Here is a 15,030-nt window from a genome sequence, read left to right on the forward strand (position 1 = left end):
CCAACCAAATACACAGTTCACTTCGTTGACCAGGCAGATACTGCACGAATCTTAAACCAATATCGTGTGATGTAACTCACACCGCTAGAAAAACACACAGTTCACCTCGTTACCTGGTAGAAACGCGGACGGCTAGAAAACCCACTCTCCGGCGGTGGGGGTAGTTTTTTTTTTCTTTGAGACAGGTGGGGGTAGTTGTTGTAATCGACTAGTGCGAGAGGGCCAGGGCCCAATATAAATCGAGACCACCAGTGTGAGAGAGCCAGGGCCCAATATCAATCGAGACCAGTGCGAGAGGGCCAGGGCCCAGGCCCAAAGAGAAACAATCGACGACCCAGCCCCACGGACGAAGCACCCCTGTCATGGCGCCGCCGCCGCAGCACCCGCCGCCGGCGAGCGGCGGCCGTCTCCTCGTGCTCTACGCATCGCAGACCGGCCACGCCGAGGAAGCCGCTGGGCGCGTGGGCCGCGAGGCCGAGCGCGGCGGCTGCCCTGCCGTCCACGTCCTCTCCATGGACAGCTTCAACCCTGTAAGCAAGCAAGCTCCGCTCCGTGCCCTACAAAACACTTTCTTTCCGCGTGCGAGACCGGTCTCTCATTCGAACTCCTTCCGCTTAATAATTGTCGTGCAGAGCCGCTTGCCGGGAGAAAGGTCTGTGATCTTCGTCGTGTCCACCGCCGGGCAGGGCGAGCCCCCGGACTCCATGAAGGTGGTAGAGTGACATTGTTGAGATGCAGTTCTTCTGCTCGCAAGGTTCTTTTGCTTCTGTTCTGCTAATTAAGATTTTGTCCCTTCGGGTGGTTTTGCTGGTGACAGGGGTTCTGGAGGTACCTTCTGAAGAAGAACCTTGATGCCCCGTGGCTGCAAGGGCTCCGTTACGCCGTGTTTGGGCTCGGCGATTCAGGCTACCTGCAGACGTACAATGTTGGTCTTCTGACCATGATTTCTTTCTTAGCTTGCTGCTGCGCTGTGTGGTGTGTTTTGTTGATACAATGATGCTCATTGATTTGTCGTGCATGCACTGCAGGTTGCTGCAATGAAGCTCTGTAAAAGGCTTTCACAGCTTGGTGCGAAATCGATCATAGGGATAGGCTTGGGAGATGAACAAGCCTCTTCAGGGTATGCTGTTAGCATCTGTCGTTTGTATTTGCTATCGTTGCTGTTCATTTGCATGTTTTTGAGAAGTCAAAATTCATATTTGTCATGCCTGTCGAAATTCCAAGGATTATTTTTCTTCTTGTTGGAAAGAAATTCGTCACAGCAACCAAGCGGTTCCTTTTCTTTTTGCTGTATACCAGATATGAAAAAGCTCTAGGTCCTTGGCTGCTGTCTTTGTGGAAATCACTGAATCGAACAAATCCGTCACTTTTACCAAGAATACCCGACATAATTAATCCTAATCTGAATAATTTGGGGGATACAAAGGTCGAAGTCATATATTACTCTTCCGATGATACTCCACAAGACTCCACTGTTTCAGGTATGAGGTCTCAATGGTGCTAATTTTAGCAGTAAACATGTAAGCTGTTGTGTAATATCTCTTCTAAAGATCATGTCTGTCATCTATTCACCAGACTCCAAGAAATTAATCGGGAGAGCGCGCTCAATGCACCCTGCTCTGAAGTTCCATAATGATGGAGAGCCACAATGCATGTTAAAGATGGTACATTATGTATCCTGTTCAAGTGTTTAATACTTTCAATCATCTTCTCATTTTATTTGTATCACTCATTTATAGTTTGGTTATATCTGGTTCACATGATACAGCAGTTCTAAATATGAATGTACATTTATCTCTAGGGAATCTTTGCTAATTACGTATAAAATATTACTCGTATCTTGTGTATTAGGTTACTGAATGTAGAATTTGCTCCTGAGAAATTTCCATCTGAGAGTACTCAAGAAATTCATGATTAGTTGCCTTAAAGGTTTATGTCCCCAAAAAGCCCTGCATACTGCAATCACCCAGAATAACACTATTTAAACTTATTTGTGTAAGTCGACTTTGTAACCTGTAATTTGATTGGCTATTTTGAGCTGACCTGACACTAAATTTGTTTACGGATATGCCTGAGTAGTTTTAAGGTTGCCTGGTGACTTGTTCTGAGAAGTTTGCCACTAACTATGCATGACCAAGCACATCTTGCAGTCATGTGCCATGCATCTGATACGACCTTACTCTGTAGGTTCAATTAGCATGGCCAGATATTTACCATGCTCGCAGAAAGTCTAACCTTAATTAACTAACGAATAATAGCTGGGCTAGTGGGTTGTATCATACTAAACAACATATAGGAATTGTACTGGTTCTTTCTAGGGGTTGCTCCTGTTTTATGACTAGATTGATGATGTAGCTATTGTGTCGCAATTTAGTACATCCATCTTTATTTGCTTAGTTCATGTAGCTTCTGATGCTGCTAACCTTTTTTAGGTAACAAATGAGCGCTTGACTAAGAAGGATTCTGAGAGAGATGTGCGCCATTTTGAATTGGAAGACCCATCTTCTGTATGTTCTTTGTTCCATATGATGATGTTAGCTTGCAGTCATCTTGTTAACACATGGAGATTCTAATTTTTTCATATTAGGCGGTCCGTTATCAAGTTGGTGACGCTTTAGAAATTCTACCAAGTCAGAATCCATCAGCTGTTAATGCTTTCATCAAACGCTGTAACTTGGATCCAGATTGCTACATAACGGTATGTGGCTTTGTTTTATTATATCTCATTGATGTAGCTTCTTGCACCTTTGTGTTTTCTTCTCCCTTGGTTTCTCAACACTTTTCCTTTCCACATTGCCTATCTGCACATTGTTTGTTGCAAAAATAAATACAACTGCGCCTTGACCAGGCCGCTTTGGTAGTGAGCTACTAGAGATGGTTTGAACAATATATCCTCTCTTTTTTCCTTTTTTGAACATGTGGTTCTTGAGTTTACCCATAAAAAGGGGGAAGCTAGAGGAAGCTATGCTTTCTTATACCTTCTCAACCAACCATCTAGTTGCAGTTATTGACTTGACTAAAACAGAGACTATTTTTTGTGTGCCCAGATACAAGCAAAGGGCGGGGATGAAGTTTCCAAAGGTTCACCTGTGAATGGCTTGATGGATTGTATCAAGTTAAAGACCTTTGTTGCTTTGACAATGGATGTTGCATCAGCTTCCCCTGGGCGGTATTTCTATGAGGCAAGAGCAGTTACCCTGAATGCTTCATCTCATACACCTCTTTTCTAGTTGTTTGACATCTTATCGGCGCCACTGATATCCTGATGCAGATGTCTAATATATTATCTCAATGCTCACAAAATTCCGATATTCATTTGTAGATCATGAGCTATTTTGCAACAGTTCAACATGAAAAGGAAAGGCTTCATTGTTTTGCAACAACTGAAGATGAAAAGGAGAGGCTTCAGAAGAAAAGGCTTCAGAAAGAAAGGCTTGAGGAGTTTGCTTCTCCTGAAGGAAGAGATATCCTTTACCAGTACAATCACAAGGAGGGTCGAACTGTTCTAGAAGTAAGTGATGTCTTTACTGAAGATCTCCTTTACAACTTTCTTGCAGTAAGAAAAACTTAGGATGTGAAAGTTATATGGTAATAGGGTATTGTCTTTGGAATTTATTTATCATGGATGAACAGTGAGATATGCTTTGTAAGGTATTGGAGGACTTTACCTGGGTGCACATGCCTTTTGAATGGTTGGTGCAATTGACGCCGCGTTGAAGAAAAGAGCATTTTCGATATCGTCGTCCCCATTGGCACATCCAAACCAGATACACTTGACTGTTAGTGTTGTATCATGGCTTGCTACTCCTTTCAGGAGAAAGCATGGTCTCTGCTCCACATGGCTGGCAGGACTCAATCCAAATGAAGGTATGCATTGTTTCTTACAGTTACTCTGCTGCTGCTGCTGTAACAAATGTATACTCTTGCTTTTAACTTGATCACCTCGCCAAAGAAAAACCATAAACCCTCGTCGCGCTTACATGCAGAAACTCGTGTACCATGCTGGATACACCGAGGATCCCTGCCTCCTCCAGATTCGTCGACTCCTCTTGTTCTTATTGGACCAGGAACAGGATGTGCGCCATTCCGAGCATTCGTGGAGGAGAGGGCTGCGCAGAGGGCGAGGCAACCCACAGCTCAGATCCTATTCTTCTTCGGCTGTAGAAACGAAGACGATGATTTTCTACACAGGGACTTTTGGTCACACCATGCCCAGGACAACAGAGTTCTGTCCCCGAAAGAGGGTGGCGGTTTCTTTGCCGCCTTCTCTAGGGATCAGCCTGAGAAGGTGTATGTGCAACACAAGATAAGGGAGCAGAGCGCAAGGGTGCTGAACATGTTATGCTCTGGTGCCGCAGTATACGTCGCGGGGTCGTCTACCAAAATGCCTGCTGATGTTAGAGCTGCGCTGGAAGAAGTTGTCCGCAAAAAGGGCGGCGATGCAGGATGGCTCAGGAAACTGGAAAGGGCTGGTAAATATAACACCGAAACTTGGTCATAATTGTGATTGTCAGAGAGAGCAAGGAAGTATATAGGAGCAATAGGCTGAAAATGTAACTTTATTGCAACCAATGTAACTGATACATAGATACATGTCTGTATTGGAGGCATTGTGTGCCTTCTGTTTTGCAGCCAAACCAAATATAGAAGATCACACAACAGTCATACATGTTACAGAGAGATAACCAATGGGGTATAGTCAATGGTTAGCAAGAGCTGTCCATGAACTCCACAAGCAACTCCTTGACCGTGCCTCTGTCCGGCATCTTCCCAGCCGCGCCATAGATGGGAGCCATCCCCCCACTGATAGGCCCTGGATTCGCTTTCACCTGCAACCAACACCAATATAGTCAATGTTTTCGCTTTCTCTAGGAACCAGCAAAAGGTCATATTGATCACTCACTGTGTCCACGGAATCCTCGAGGTCCTTGAGGAATTCCTCATAGATAGCCGTGTGTTGAAGCGTCACGCAGATGTGCAGACTGAAGAACCAAGTGGCACTGTCAGGATTGGCACTGGTACGTGGAAAACACAGCTGGTTTGTTGGATGAAATCGGGTTAATTTGGATTTACCTGTTGGGTCTCTGAAGAGCATTGAGGTGCCATCCTTTTGATGACATTATGTCATTTACCTCAAATATGTCGACCGCGTCCGACCCAAAGGCCACGACGGTCATGTCTGGCTTCCCAATCACAAATAAACCTGAGATATCATCAATTCTGCACAAACAATTACACTGTTAGTCTAGCTACAAGATTAGAGAATTACTACAAGGAATCAGACATTGTCATTCCACATTTACGAGGATATCTGGTATACAAACATTAATTTGACATTTGACTATTAGTTCAGAACAGGTGCGAATGATACAACATACATATTTTATGTATGGTCAGTCAGAATATATTAATCTCCAAATGACCATTAGATCACAACTTTTATTGCGAAAATGCTAGAATTTTTATTTTATTTTTTGCAAAACACTAGTGCTGTCAGTCTCTATACAGATCTGTTTATACTTTATAGTAGGCTTTCAAGCACGATAATCAAACAGTTTTCTTTACCCTTTTTGTATCTTCTTTGAGACTTCCATGATCTTACCAGTACTTTCCAAATAACCTGGAAAACAAGCACCAGGCCCAGGATACATCAGGAATGCTGTTCTAATACAGAACTACCACCACTCTGATATATTTAAATAAAGTTGTTACCATTCAATCCAAGAGACATCATCGCAGCCCAAGCTCCTGCGACTAGTCCACCTGGCCTGCTTCCAGCCATAGTAGGGGAAATATAGAGCCCACCAGTCCATTCAGTCACTGAGCAAACAAGGAAAAGTAACACACTATATTAGTTTTGTACTAATATTTGTTAACTGGGCTATGTAAACATAAGCAAACATTAGCAGACACGTGAACAATTACATGCATGAGTAGTATACAGCTGTGTGCCACCATTACCAGAGGCAACTACGATGCAGCCCAGGTCGATATCTTAGAGAAAGGGAGTGCCAATAACAAAATCTTCTTCACTATGTTCCAACAATTGACTGGAATTTTACAAAATGTTTTTGTTTTTTTACTGATTTCACAAAGGAAATTACGGTGTCCAGTTGAGTAAATGTTGAAGTCAGGATCCGATTGTGTTATATAATTCAAAGAAGATGGAGACTTACCAGCAACAAATTGGTGCTGAATTTGATGCAAGTATTGAAGATGACGGCGCCAATCACAAAAGAAAGAGAGAGAAAATGTTAGAAATGTGCAGAGCAAAGTGAAGATAAATATTCCATGCTTATTTCTACCTTTCTAATTTCATGATTCCTGTATAGGACAGTACTGGTGCCTTTTGGAGCTAGCCCATACTTATGAACATCCGTTGAGATGGACGTAACACCTTTGACAGAAAAATCAAAAGGAGGAATAGGGTACCTGCATTTTGCAAAGGACAAGTAGGTATAACATTTAATGCTGACAGCAAGATTCAAAATAGTGGATAGCACATCCATTGAAAGTTGTAGCACAATAGTTCACAGAATACAAAATACTAAAAGTATGTATCATGAAATGTTCTAATGAATTTCTTCAAAGTTGGCACATGTATTAGTACTGCTGACAAGGAGTCAGGGCACAATTAGAGAACATTAGATAACTGGAACAATATTTATTATTATATGAGAAGAATAAGTACCCAAGCTTACGGGCGAAAGGCAATACGAAGCCACCAAGGCATAGATCAACATGCAAGCAAATACCATATTGTGAAGCCAACTCCCCAAGTTCCTGAAATATTTTGAGTTATGAAGCAACCACCAAACTTGCTGATGCAACAGCGCAAGAAGTACAATTAATGCTATTACCTCAATAGGATCAATTAAACCATGGGGAAACCCTGGTGCAGATCCAACCATCTGTACAACAGAAGTTTGTTAAAAGGCATCACGACACATACTAGTCTCTCGAATCTCAGGTGAATGGATGCTTACCATTATGGTGTTTCCATTTATGCACCGTTTGAATCCTTTTACATCTGCAAGAAATTCTTTATTCACAGGTACACGCCGCACTTTAATATTGAAATATTGGGCAGCTTTGTCATAGGCAGAATGAGCTGATTCAGCAATAATCCTGTATAATAAACTTTTGTTACCATGGAGACAAGGAAATTGCTATGCGTTCCAAAGCAAAAAGGTATTGGCTGAGAAACCAAATAAAATGCATCACTATCTCACATTTCGGGCTTTGTGATTCCCTTCTTTGACTGCATATAATCGCGTGATGTTTTGACGGCCAATAATATGCTTTCAGTTCCGCCTGACGTCATATTGCCACAAATTTGTCCACCAGACGCCTTTTCTTTGCTGCCAAGCAAAGCAGCTGTCATTGCAACTACTTCAGCCTCTAACTGTGCCACACTCTTGAATACATCCTGATGCAGTGGATTTGTGTGTGAAAACCTGAAAACATCGAGAAATGTTTATGCATGATTCATTTGGAAGTCGTCATCAGAGAATGTAGTACGAGTCTGAAGGTTAGGTATAGAGCGCTAGGCCTATCCGCACTGCAACTTAAAACATTTAATTGTGAAGAAGCAAATCACAAATTCGCTATCCCTATTACTGATCATGGAAGTAGATATTTCACTGACTAATCTTTCAGATAGTCTATAGTCATATTATTTGGAGCTTCTTTACTGATCTTGCTTCATACAGGCAGCATGTAAATTTTAAGAAAGTGTCCCCTGAAAAACAAATATGACATTCTTGTCACATAAGCTAGAGTCATCGCCTATCATTACCTAAAAAAAGCGTCACCGCCTATTATTGGCTACATATTTTCTATGTAAGGTGGAAAGTGATACAAAATATATGTCATGAACAGGTTGTGTATAAATACAGTTCATATCAGGAGTAGCCAGGATATATTAAAATCTCAGGTCTTACATAGAGTAGGCCTTGTTTATCAGTGAAAAATGGCCTTCAGACTCGCTCCCAGCGATATAACTGCAAGAATCAGAGAGTAGAGTTAGGCACGCTTATTTGACATGAAGAAGAAAATGTGAAAACAGTAGAGTAGGATTTGAAATTGTAAGAGCACAAAGCAGTTTGAGTTCATCGTGTCGTTGAGGTGCACGTACACTGTGCCCGAGCATTTCCCCTGCCATCTCACATCCTTGTCTTTGAGGGCCTGGAGATCGCCTATGACCCCGTCGGGGATCCCGACGGCGGGCAGCTCGGTTCGCAGGTCCTTCTTGCTGGACGCACTTCCTGACTGCAACTTCTCAACAACCTGCAGCACGAGTGGCACAATCAGTTAAGTCGCCAATGTCAGCGTGGATGGATGTGGCGTGCACGGCAGCAGCTGACTGTGAGATGCGTGTGCTGTCTGTCTGTTTCCAACAGTGCAAGAAGATATTGGCTTGCTTATCCAAGATTCTTTCTGAATTATGTCGAGATATTTTCTTGCTTATTGTCCACCCAAGATTGCTTGTTCGATTGCTGCTGGTTGGGATGGGATGGGATGGAATGGGCGGATGGTTAATCCGTAGTGGTGGTTGATTGGTTACCTTGCTCTTCTCGGCGGCGATGTACCCGCTGACCCCCGGCACCAACCTGCGGGCGCGCGCGCGGCGGAGCGGAGCAGATTAGATTGGATTGGATAGATGAACTGAAGTAGCTATAGTCGGGCAGCGTTGAATAGGATGAAGATGAGAAAGATAAGCGAGAAGAGATACGTACTTGACGGCGGCCATGGCGAGGGTGATGAGGACGGTGCGGAGGCCGCGGTCGGCGACGTCGGCGGCGGCGGCGTGGACGGCGCGCGCGGCGAGGAGCGCGAGCAGCGGCGCGGCGACGAGGAGGAGCGGCTCCTGCCCCGCCAGCCGCTCGTTGGCCGCGGCCCGCAGGCGCTGCGCCAGCTCGGCGGCCGCCTCCATGGCAATTTCAAGCCGGATCCCGAGCTCGCTCGCTCGCGGTTCTTGGTGTGGTTGGTGGACGGGATTGAATTGTTATATACTACTGGTAGTACTAGTACTGGCACTGCCAGTAGCCAGAGGAAGGGGGGCGGCAAAGAGGAGGGACGACGCCGACGATGGCCCGAGGAGCTGACCTTCCGAGACTCTGGACTGAGATTGAGGAAGATGGTCCGGGTCGCCGTGTCAGCGTATATAAACAGGGGAAGAGTGTATGATAATCCAGCTTTTTTGCAATGAAAACTTTACATAATCCTTGTGCTTATTGCTGCGTGCCATGTATGGTCAAGCGATCCGTGCTGTGGCCTGCGAGGGCAATCAATGCCGTCGATTTCTGGAAGCTTTGATTTTGCGTTGCTTGCTGAGGCGGGCAAGCTTCGTCCTCTGGTCTAGTCTTCTAGAAGCCTCCTGTTTGTGGTGCTGGCGGCTGATACTGCTGCATCAGCACTCGGGACTGGCTCCCACTCTTCCATCTGTGGACGGATGGGTGCTCTGTTTTTGTCTTGTGCTGGCCGGGGACGGACGGAAGACCCAACAGAGCGAGGCGCCACCGCCACGTCTCTCTCTCTCTCCCCGGGTCAACAAAAGTATGCGTTGTTTTTTTTTTGAAAATTATCAATCTATCCATATTCAATCATGATAGTACAACGAACATTAAAAAGGTATGCGTTGCTTACCTACTTACAAATGTGATGCAATTTTCAGAAGGTGACACCGGAGTCAAGGCCATTCATTTTTACACTAAATCAACCACAAACCGCGTGTGATATCCAGGGTCACAAACCTCCTACTCCCTTCATCGGAATATATAAGGTCTAATAATACATACTCTGACATTTACTTTGACCGATACTTAGACCAAGTATATATATAATGTGTGTGTGTGTGTTGTGGTGAAAGGAGTTTCCGAAGGTAGTACGTTTTTTATGGCGTACATCTCACATATTATTCATCTTACCGACGATCAACATAAGTATCGGGATGTGTATTAGGCCATGTACATCCGGGTAGAGGGGGTATACATCATCCTTCACACAATTAACCACGCGAGTAAATGACGGTGCGCGTGATTCGTCTCTTGCCATTGTTCCCGTGGGCCCCATCCATCGGATGTCGTGGTAACACTACTATGTTTCTTGTTGTTGCCCGGTTAATAATAAAGGGGTTGCATGCATCACTCTGATGCAGAGGCCGTGGGTAATCCTTCTTTTCTAAAAAGATCAGTAAAAATCTACCATAGTTACGGTTTTGTGTTCTAAATTTATGCCGTGTTGTAATTTCCTCCTCGGAAGGAAGTGCTCCCTTCCTGCGTGCGTGTAGAATGCAAGGGAATTTTTATTTTTTTCGATAAAGGGAATAAATTAACGTTGAGAGAATACCAATTACATCTTGCCTTTACAACAACACAATATCAAGAGCTAGTCAAGACATGAGGAGAATGCACATAGCAAAAAAAGTAAAGGCAAAAAGTTGCAGCAAACCTCAACCATCAATCATCATGCAATATCTTCAACAAGGGAATATCGCGTCGACGTTGTCATTCCTAGGTTCAACTGACGAAGGTTGAACCTAGAGTTTTAACCCTAACACTCGAGACCCTACTCAAAGAGCCCCACCTATTCAAATATATATATATATATATATATATATATATATATATATATATATATATATATATTGCTTTGTCAGAGCATGGGGCCTTCGATCCTGCCCACTGTTGGGTATATAATATCGGCCCACCCCTTAACTTGAAGCCTACATCTCAATTAGTTTTCCATGCTACCACCACATGTCGATCCTCCATCGCACAACCGTATTTGCACATAGTTCTGTTGTGGACCTATCGACGCGACTGGAATCATGTATGTGCAACACATGATGTCGAATAATGCCAAGGGGCGCCTTCCATCAAGGCCGATGGTGCCCAACATAACGGGCATGGAGCACTGGTCCCATGACGCCAAGAATCTTGCCCGCCCATGTAGAGCTAATTTAAGGCAAGTCGCATGGGGCATTGTGGACACGGCCAAAACCGTACATCGAGCAGAAGTAGAGTCATCAGATATGCCTTTGCAGAATCCTTTAAGGGCTATGTGAAACTCCACCCACTACACCGAGCAGGGGACGGCCAAATACAGGAGTTACGCCCAAAGGCTAAAACCCGCCAACCGTGCACCCTGTTAGATTTGATTAGCAGGTTGGGGCCGCGTCACTAGGAGCAATATAGTTGTTCGTGAGCATGATCGGAGATGGCCACATTCGAATGGACAAAACCATTACGCAAGGTCATAAATTCTCTTCAGACAGGAACCGATAAAATGTGTCGCCTCCGCCAGCGGAAGACAGGGACTAGAGAACACTAGGACAAAAATCGGGCTCTGGAGGCTGTTTTGGTACATGGGCCTCTGGCGGCTCCTCGTTCTGTCTCCAAGCATGTGTCGCTGATACTCGGCATAGCGGAGGCAGTTTTCAAACCACCTGCAATGATATCCCATAGCAAGCGGTTTTGGTTGACATACCGCTTCCAATGCTAGGATGTCTAGAGGTTGTTGTTCCGATGGAAGTGTCTCCTATACACTAACATTACATGCGGTTGTTCCGATGGAACTTCCTCCTATACACTAACATTACAGGCGGTTTCCTTAACAGAATTGTTCGTACCTCACTTTTATTTTCATTTTATTTTTATTACATTTTAGCAGCATACCAAATGCACATCCATAATATTTTCATAATGTATAAGCACATTCATCTCATAATTGCATTGCATTTCACAACTAGATTCATATATGTTCAAATGTCTAGGGGACAACATATGCAATAAAGTGCTCAAAGCTACAATGTGTATAAGCCTTTGTCGAAAATGTATGCAACAAAGTGCTAAAAAGAGAGAAGACGAGTTATTTTTTCTTTTATCAAATTTTGGAGCTGTACCACTGGCAGAGGCGACGCGTCTTAGGCTCTGTTTGGATGCAATGCTTTTTAAAAACCTTAGTATTCCAATACTGCAGTTTTTTTGTGCAGAGGACATCGAATACCGTGGTTTATGAAAACATCAGTCTTTTAGAGTATCGTGAAAACAGTGATGTGTTTGACAATCAAAGTATTAAGGGGTACTATTTGGTTGTGTCCTTCTATTTGGTTGTGTCCAGACCTTTTTTTTTAATACTGCAAAAATACCATGGTTTTGTGGATACCATGGTTTATAATACTACAGTTTTAACTAGCATCAAACACCTCATAATATTTGAAACTACAGTTTCCTAAGATACTGTGGTATTATTGACATACTTTAAAAATACTTTGCAACCAAATGGAGGCTTATTGATTCCGTCATCGAAGACGGCCGCATCCGAATGGACAAAGCCGCTACGCAAGGTCGCATCTTACAGGGGCCGTTGTACGTATGGGCTTTAGGAAAATGTGTTTAAGATTTTTAGAGAGCTTAGATGAGAAGAAAAAAAGTATTTGGCCCCTCAAGTCCACATGTGTTTACCATTTGCCCCCCGAACTTCTTCCCTAGCTCGCATGAGTGGACATATAGGAAAAGAATACAAATCTGCCGAATGGCTCGTATGATCGTGACCATTCACAAAACGCTTAGATTTGATTTTTGAAATATGGTAGTATCATGTGATATCTTCCTCTGAAGGCACGAGAGGGGCGCGCACAAACAGTGACACCACCACGTACAACATCCCGTTGGCGTCAAGCGTGGCATACATCGAGCGGCATGTTGACAGACATGGTTTCAGTTGACAGCGTGCTAATTAAGCAGCTTGCTTTTTATTATTCGCAATGGCATGGTCGGGGATTATTCCTCAGTCACGGCGGCGATGATCCCCCGGTACACGGCAGGCTCAACGAACCGCCGCCGCCGCCGGAGTAAGATTTATCAGCACCTTCGCCGGCGCCCTTAGCTCCCTGGCTCGCGCCGGACCCCGCTTTTTCAGCACCGCCGCCCGCGCCCGACTCTGCTCCTTTGCCGGCTCCTTGGGCCGCCGACCCGAACTGGTCACCGACGCAGCTACCGCTAACGACCTCGCCGACGCCCTCAGCCGCCGACTTCACGGCTGCTCCCGCGCCCCGAGCAGCGGTGTCCACGCCCGTCCCGACTCCTTCGGCCGCTTTGCGGACCTCGCCACCGACGCCCTGGCCGTCGGCAGTCATCACGACCACCATGCTGACCATCACCAGCAGCAGTGCCGCCAGGACAACCCCCTTCTTCCCCATGCTCCCTCCTTCTTGCTCCACCTAAAATGATCTATGTATCGACCGATGAAGCATACATAACATCCAAGGGAGGCTATTTATACTTGCCAAGCTACCTTGGTACGGTCTTACTTTTCATTTCCAGGTAGCACATTGGCGAACGTATACTATTTCTGGCCAATCTGATTCGTTCTACTAAAGCTCAAATAACCTTTGTTTCCGAAATCAAATCTTCCAAGGTTCGGTTGATCTTGTTAATAGGTTTGATGTTGCTAATAGTTTTGTTGTTCCTTCTAGAGGAGCCTCTGGAGGGCTCTGGCTTATGTGGAATGATGAACTCAATGTGTCTGTTCATAGTGCCTCCTTTCATTATATTTTAGCTAATGTAGTTCATCTAGCCTTGGGTGTTCACTTTTGTTTGATTTGTATATATGTGACCCCTACCATAGGCAGACTAGTGCTATTTGGAGTCAAGTTTCTGCTTTTGTGCATGATAACTTGGGTAAACCCATGATGTGTATTGGAGACCTTAATGACATCTTGTATGATACAGATGGTTGTAATGGTAGTGTTAATTATTATCGCATGTCTGTTTTTCGTTCCCTTGTTAAAAATTGTGGTTTTTTTTATATTGGTTTTAGTGGTCCTGCGTACACTTGGCGTAACAAACAGCATACTGTTAATCCTATTTACAGACGTCTAGACCGATGCCTTGTCAACTCTGACTGGTGTGCGCATTATTCTAATTCTAAAGTGCTCAACTTACCTATTATTCTCAGTGATCATGCGCCCATTCTCGTTTCTACAGACGGTAATTTTCTTAAGCCGAGACAAACTTTTAAATTTGAAAACTGGTGGTTGCTTGAAAAAGACTTTACTAGCTTTGCAAAATCTGCTTGGAATAATTGCACTTTTACCTCTTTTATAGCAAAGTCTTCTTCTTTGGCAGGTTCTTTGAAGAAGTGGTGTAAGAAGAAAAAGCCCTTCCAGCAAGAGCTTTTGGAAATTGAGTCCAGTATTAATCGGATTCAGCAGCTTCCAATTCAGCAGCAAAATCACACTTTGGAAAGCTCTCTCACTCTTAGGTATGAACAAACTCTCTCTAAGCTCAATCAATTTTATAAACAGAGAAGTAAGAAGGGTTGGGCCACTGCTGGTGATCGTAATACTAAGTTTTTTCATCAGGCTGTGATCAAAAGAAGAAAAAGAAATACTATTTGTTCCATTAAGGATGAGAATGATGTGCTTCATTTTAAACCTAGTGCTATCACTAATACTTTTGTCAATTATTTTAGATACATCTTCTCTTCGCCAAACAATAACACTGCAAGGCCTTTTCTTAGTACTCGTTTGCCTGACAACTCTTTGGATCCTACTTACTTTCTTCCAGATAAACATGAGATTTTACAGATTCTCAAAGATATGAAGTTGAATGCTTCTCCGGGTCCGGATGGATTTAATGTTGAATTTTACCTGGCAGCATGGGATTGGATTGGCGAGGAAGTTACTCAACTTGTGACTACCTTTTATAAAACTGGTATTTTACCTCCTCATATCAATGACACTAATATTGCTCTCATTCCAAAAAAGTTAGTTCCTCAAGTTCCTATGGATTATCGTCCCATTAGCCTTTGTAATGTTGTCTACAAAATCATTGCGAAATCATTGGCTAATAGGATTAAGCCTCATCTTCCGGACTATATTGATCCGGCACAACAAGCCTTTATTGAGGGTAGAAGAATTAGCGATAACATCATTATTGCTCAAGAGATTACTCACTCCTTCGCTCTAAAATCGTGGAATCATCATGCTTTCATGCTCAAGATAGATCTTGCTAAAGCTTTTGA

The 15,030-nt window shown here is 43.8% G+C and overlaps 2 protein-coding genes across 2 annotated transcripts; one reads left to right on the forward strand and one right to left on the reverse strand.

The window, feature by feature from the left end:
• The first annotated feature begins 279 nt into the window (after positions 1-279).
• Positions 280-4,661, forward strand: LOC125542720 (NADPH-dependent diflavin oxidoreductase 1). Its single transcript, XM_048705888.2, is given in 13 exon segments — positions 280-530; positions 633-710; positions 818-925; positions 1,029-1,120; positions 1,300-1,481; positions 1,576-1,664; positions 2,433-2,507; positions 2,588-2,698; positions 3,048-3,182; positions 3,323-3,511; positions 3,652-3,709; positions 3,712-3,867; positions 3,987-4,661. Coding segments are annotated over 13 exon segments (1,956 nt in total). The 5' UTR covers positions 280-362; the 3' UTR covers positions 4,502-4,661.
• Positions 4,542-9,275, reverse strand: DPL1 (dihydrosphingosine phosphate lyase). Its single transcript, XM_048705851.2, has 15 exons — positions 8,739-9,275; positions 8,567-8,612; positions 8,138-8,289; positions 7,944-8,003; positions 7,233-7,457; positions 6,987-7,128; positions 6,861-6,911; positions 6,692-6,783; positions 6,306-6,432; positions 6,177-6,192; positions 5,713-5,820; positions 5,566-5,620; positions 5,074-5,220; positions 4,904-4,982; positions 4,542-4,829 (listed from the first exon to the last, which is right to left on the reverse strand). Exons 1-15 carry the CDS (start codon positions 8,933-8,935, stop codon positions 4,707-4,709), a joined length of 1,620 nt encoding a protein of 539 aa, XP_048561808.1. The 5' UTR covers positions 8,936-9,275; the 3' UTR covers positions 4,542-4,706.
• Between the last annotated feature and the right edge of the window lie 5,755 nt (positions 9,276-15,030).

The sequence above is a fragment of the Triticum urartu genome, chromosome 3A (genome assembly GCF_056163025.1).
Source record: "Triticum urartu cultivar PI428250 chromosome 3A, HENAU_Tu73, whole genome shotgun sequence".
Taxonomy (NCBI): Eukaryota; Viridiplantae; Streptophyta; class Magnoliopsida; order Poales; family Poaceae; genus Triticum; species Triticum urartu.

What these genes read in the sequence shown, in the direction of transcription:
- DPL1 (XM_048705851.2), bottom strand. Translation starts at nt 8,935, where the DNA reads ATGGAGGCGGCCGCCGAGCTGGCGCAGCGCCTGCGGGCCGCGGCCAAC. An exon ending in ATAAACAAGGCCTACTCTAT is followed by an intron (nt 7,458 to 7,943) that starts GTAAGACCTGAG and finishes CGATGTTTTCAG; the next exon opens with GTTTTCACACACAAATCCAC. An exon ending in TCAAAGAAGATACAAAAAGG is followed by an intron (nt 5,221 to 5,565) that starts GTAAAGAAAACT and finishes TTGTTTGTGCAG; the next exon opens with AATTGATGATATCTCAGGTT.